The sequence below is a fragment of the Leptopilina heterotoma genome, unplaced genomic scaffold, assembly GCF_015476425.1.
Source record: "Leptopilina heterotoma isolate Lh14 unplaced genomic scaffold, ASM1547642v1 Lhet_165, whole genome shotgun sequence".
In the NCBI taxonomy this organism is placed as follows: domain Eukaryota; kingdom Metazoa; phylum Arthropoda; class Insecta; order Hymenoptera; family Figitidae; genus Leptopilina; species Leptopilina heterotoma.
This window is the reverse complement of record NW_025110881.1, coordinates 97,246-102,601: the sequence shown is the minus strand read 5'-3', so window position 1 is coordinate 102,601 and position 5,356 is coordinate 97,246. Positions and strand designations below refer to the sequence as shown.

Sequence of the window (5,356 nt, the reverse complement as noted above, 5' to 3'; positions counted from 1 at the left end):
AAAAATACTATCATATTTCTCACATATTTTTTATATATAATATTTACTATTTATTCTAACCGTGCATAATAAATATTTAATCTAAAAGTTTTGTGACATCAGTTTCAATTCAAAAGGATTAGGAAAAAATTAAGTCGAATTGAAAAAAATTCTTTTAATTTCAGCTATGGTATGGTTTCTGGTTTATTTTTATAAGCCAATTTTGAAAAAATTGCAAAGAACCGGATATTAACTATCGCTTTTTCATTGTATTTTCAAATTTGTTCCAATTTTCATTATTACTTATCGAAAGGACGTAAAAAATGTTTCAGAAACATTAAGAATTGTTCCACTATAGGCGATGGAAGGGGGCAATAAGTAATATTAAATAATCTACTTACCATTTTTTCAGCTTTATTGATCGCTTTTCCAGTGTCTATTTAAATTTAATTCAAATTTAAAATTACATTTAAAAAAATTGTTATATTTATATCAATTTATTGGGTTTAATATAAAAATTACATTTTTTTCAGTAATTAATTTAAATTTCTAATATAAAAATAGATTTAATAAAATATTATTTATAAAACAAACAACAGGATGTAGATATTAGCTTCGATGTTTATTGTAAATAATTATTTATATTTTTAAACTGAATTAAAATAACGCAACATAACGTAACATAACATAATTTAATATTTTTTTTTGTTTTTTTGTCGACTTGTATACTTCATTCACCATCCCGGAAAAAATATTAGATAAAATTTCTGCCTTGTCTCTTGCTTCGTCACGTTCCCTTTTTCTTTTTAAAAATCTATTAAATCTTCCTGCTCTTTCTTTCTTCTTGCCACCTGAAATGTTTATTTTATCAAAATTATTCACCAACTCGTTAGAATAAATAGCACAATTCAACAATAAAAAATTACTTTAAATTGGACCTTTTATTTTAAACCAAAAAAATGGGATTTTTAATCCTAGCACGTGTTTTTGTTATAATTAAAATTTAATATATATAAGACGGGTTCCACGTTAAGTGACCCAGGTCAAAATTTTAAATATTTGGGATCGGGTAAAAATTTTGCAGAAACAGTAGTCCTATTAGATACAATTAAAAATACCAAATATTATTAATTTATTTAAACAAATATAAAAACTGGAGGGGGTCAAAGTTTAAATTTTTGGTCTAACATGGAATATTTGAAAAATTTGTAGTTTCTTTAAAACAAAACGAAAATACGTTTTCTATTTTGGGTTTTGCTGCTGTTTTTCAACACTTTCTAATGGTGTAAACAAATGTAGAGAAAAAAAATGATTGACCTTGAAAAATTAAATTAAAAAATAAAATTTCATTTTTTCATCAAATGGACAGTTTTTATTTTTAAAAAAAAATTTTTATCATAAAGGTGAGGTTTTTTCCTAAAAAAAATGTATAGGTCAAAGCGTGGGACAAGAACTTTTAACTGGTCAAAATAAACATTTACTTCTGCAATCCACCGCCCCTGCTCGTTGTTGGGCTATATATTGTTTATAACAATTGAAATAGATTATTTTATGCTTTATTAATTATCTGGTGGTCATATTCGATGAATTTAAATTTATTTAGATCATGTGCATCAACGGAATAAGAAAATAAACCTCCTTTTTTAAAAAAGTGTATTAATTTGTTAACTTTGATTTAAAAAAAATTATAAATAATTATAATCTCCAAAATCGGCCTCGAAGGATGTCTTAAGAATTTATTCCTCTTTAATTTAAGACAAAGAACACTCAAATCGGTTAAAAATTGTAAGCTATAGACATTTTTTAATAGTAAATTGTAAAAAAAATTCCACTGTGGGACGGTGCACGGCAGAAGTAAATGCTTAATTTGACCAGTTAAAAGTTCTTGTCCCACGTTTTGACCTATACATTTTTTTTAGGAAAAAACCTCACCTTTATGATAAAATTTTTTTAAAAAAAATAAAAACTGCCCATATGATAAAAAAATGAAATTTTATTTTTTAATTTAATTTTTCAAGGTCAAACAATTTTTTTTCTCTACATTTGTTCACACTATTAGAAAGTGTTGAAAAACAGCAGCAAAACCCAAAATAGAAAACGTATTTTCGTTTTGTTTTACAGAAACTACAAATTTTTCAAATATTCCATGTAAATTTTTGACCTGGGTCACTTGACGTGGAACCCGTCATAAATTGAAAATTTGTTTTAATATTTAAGTAAATTTTATTTTTTAAATTATTCTTTGTCTAATGAGATTTTTAATATGATTTATTAAAAATTAGTTTAGTTAGGGATCGTGTACAAATTACGTAAGGATTATTTTCCGAAATTTTACTCCCTCCATCCCTTCGTAAGAAATTTTGTATACATTAGCGCCATTTTTTTATAGTCGTATGGAATAGTATTAATAAATAAATAAATTAAGTTATTTTGTATTGCTAATTTTTTATGAGTTGTAGAAATAGCATTGAATTCAGCAATTTAAAATTCTGTTCTAAAAGAACAGAATCGTGATTAAAATTGATAATTATTAATAAGAAGATTGGATGATCATAAGGAAGATAAAAAAGATTGAAAATATGCGCTTTTTAGAACAAAAAAATGATAAAAGAATAATTAATAATCACCTCCTCGGGATGTTTAAGCCTGCTTTTCATTGGAAGTTTGTTCCTGAGGAGGACTGTTGTCATTCAGAGCAGGCAGTTGTTCAAGAGGAGGCCACTGCTGATTATAATACTCTTGTTGAATAGAACGCTGTTGATAAGTATTTGGTTGTTGCTGTATAGAGGTGAATTGCTGAATTGCAGCCTGTTGTTGTTCTAGAGTCTGGTGTTGGATAAGAGGCCACTGTTGAATAGGTAATTGTTGCTGAATAGGGAAACGTTGTTGAATAGGAGATCGACGGTAAAAAAGAGGCTGTTGTTGTTCAAGATTCTCATGCTTGATAGGAGGCTGTTGTTGCTGAATTTGAGGCCAATGTTGAATATGAGGCTGTTGTTGTTCAAGATTCTCATACTGGATAGGAGGCTGCTGTTGATGAATTTGAGGCGGTTGTTGAATATGAGGTTGTGGCTGTTCAAGAGTTTCATGTTGGATAGGAGGCTGTTGTTGCTGAATTTGAGGCCGATGCTGAATATGAGGTTGTTGCTGTTCAAGAGTTTGATGTTAGATAGGAGGTTGCTGTTGCTGAATATGAGGTTGTTGCTGTTCAAGAGTTTGATGTTGGATTGGAGGTTGTTGTTGTTTATGAAACTGTTGCTGAATCCAATCTTGTTGCTGAATTTGAGGCCGATGCTGGATATGACGCTGTTGCTGTTCAAATGTCTGATGTTGTTTATGAAGCTGTTGCAGAATAGATTGTTGTTGCTGAATTTGAGGCCAATTGTGATATGGAGGCAACGGGATTACTTCCTGTTTCACTCGTAGCAGACAAAATTTATTCGATAAATCTCTTTCTTCTCCAAAATCCCCAAATTGTAATCCTTCAGCATTTTCAGACTGTTGAGTAAAAGTAAATTTATTAATTAATTAATTAAAGAATTAGTAATTTATTAATTTATGATAAATAAATTTTTTAATGATAGTTCCGAGGAGGGGTTCTTCATATACCACGTCGACAGTTTTGGGGGAGGGGGTTCGTCAAAAATTCACGATTTTTTACGATGAGAGGAGGAGGGATCAAAGCAAATATCTACGTAGTCCTAGAAAAATCCCTTATATTTTGTTTATCCTACTTTCAAATTTTGCACCACTGTTTTATTTAATTTTAAAAAGACTTTTTATCAAAAAAATTATTTTTAATAATACCAGGACCCGGATATTATAACTTATTCGACTGTTTTCAAAAAATGCAAATTTTTTTTGACTTTTCTTAAAAATATTACAACAGAATACCATATTTTTTAAAACAAATTTTTAAAATAAAATTTTTAAATATTTTTTTTACAATAATTAAATTTTAAAAATATATAAGCCCTAATTAAACATTTTTATAACAATTTTGATTTTGTAAAATATAATTCAAAATAATTTATTCTAAACAATTTTATTACTATTTTTGAAAATTGAATAACTTTAATTGGAAATTTTCAAAATTATTGAATTCATTCTGATTTTTTTAAATTCAATTATTTTCAATATTTTCATTTACATATATATATTTCCAAAAATTCAAATATATACAATAAATAATAATATTAAAATTTTTGAGAATCATTGTTAACATTTTGGAGAAAACAATCAAGTTTAAAACTTTAATGGGAATTTTTCAAAAAATTTATTATTTTCTTTTATATTTTTTTATTTAAAAAAAATTTAATTATTCGTAAAAGATTTTACCAAATTTTAATTGTTTACAAATTATTTAATTGTATATAATTAAAAAACTACTCTTTCAAAAATTATTTAAAAACATTTTTAAAAAATTAATTTAAAGAATTTTTTATTACAATTTTTTTAAAAATATTTTAACTTTATAACTTTAAAAAAAGGACAGTTACAGTTGCAATTATTATAAAAATTGAAATTTGGATTTAAGTAATTGAATTCTCGAAGAATTTTCGGAAAATTATTTTAAAAAATACATTTAGAGATGAATTTTAATTAAAAATTGTAGAAGATAATAATTGAATTTATGAAGGGTTATGTTGTAATTTTTAAAAATTATTAATTTTTTTCGAAGGTTTTGAATTGAAATTCTTTTAATGAAAAAAATAAAAATTATTTAAATATTTATTTAACAAAATTATTCAAAAAGAAACAAGAAATTTTCCATTTGGTATATTAATGACCCCGGACTAATGAGCCCTTCAAGAAATAGGTACAGATAATTACAATTTCAAAAAAGAAAAAATGCATCAAAAGAAATTTATGTAAGAAATTAAATATAACCTATTATTAAATAGGTTATAGTTCATAAATTTTAATTTGCAAAATAAAGGGAAGAATAAGTTATTTAATATAATCTTTTTTTTTATAAAAATATTTATTATTACCTCTGCATTTGGATTTCTTGTATCCATGACAACGGTTTGTTTATTCCCAAAATCCCCAAATTGTTCAGGATTTTCGTCAGACTGTTGGGTAGAAGTAAATATATTAAAATATATTTTTATAAAAAAGAAATATTTTTTATTTACTTTTTTAATAAGTTTTAAAATTAATTATTTAAAATAGTTATTGAAAATATAAAAAATATGACATACATTTTGTACAGACATAAAATAAAATTTTATTGTTTATTTATGTGTTTATTTAAGAAAACTAATAAAATAATATGTTCAGAAATTTTAATTAACATAATAAAATGAATAAGTTATTTAATATAATCTTTTTATATATAAACGTATTCATTCTTACCTCTGTATACACTAAAAAA

General features: G+C 24.9%; 1 protein-coding gene across 1 annotated transcript; it reads right to left on the bottom strand.

Moving 5' to 3' along the window:
- Window positions 1–601: 601 nt before the first annotated feature.
- On the bottom strand, window positions 602–5,086 carry LOC122499079 (zinc finger protein 853-like). The gene is made up of 3 exons (XM_043607154.1): window positions 4,974–5,086; window positions 2,607–3,477; window positions 602–830 (listed from the first exon to the last, which is right to left on the bottom strand). The coding sequence occupies exons 1-2, from the start codon at window positions 4,998–5,000 to the stop codon at window positions 3,145–3,147; spliced, it is 360 nt and encodes a 119-aa protein (XP_043463089.1). The 5' UTR covers window positions 5,001–5,086; the 3' UTR covers window positions 602–830; window positions 2,607–3,144.
- Between the last annotated feature and the right edge of the window lie 270 nt (window positions 5,087–5,356).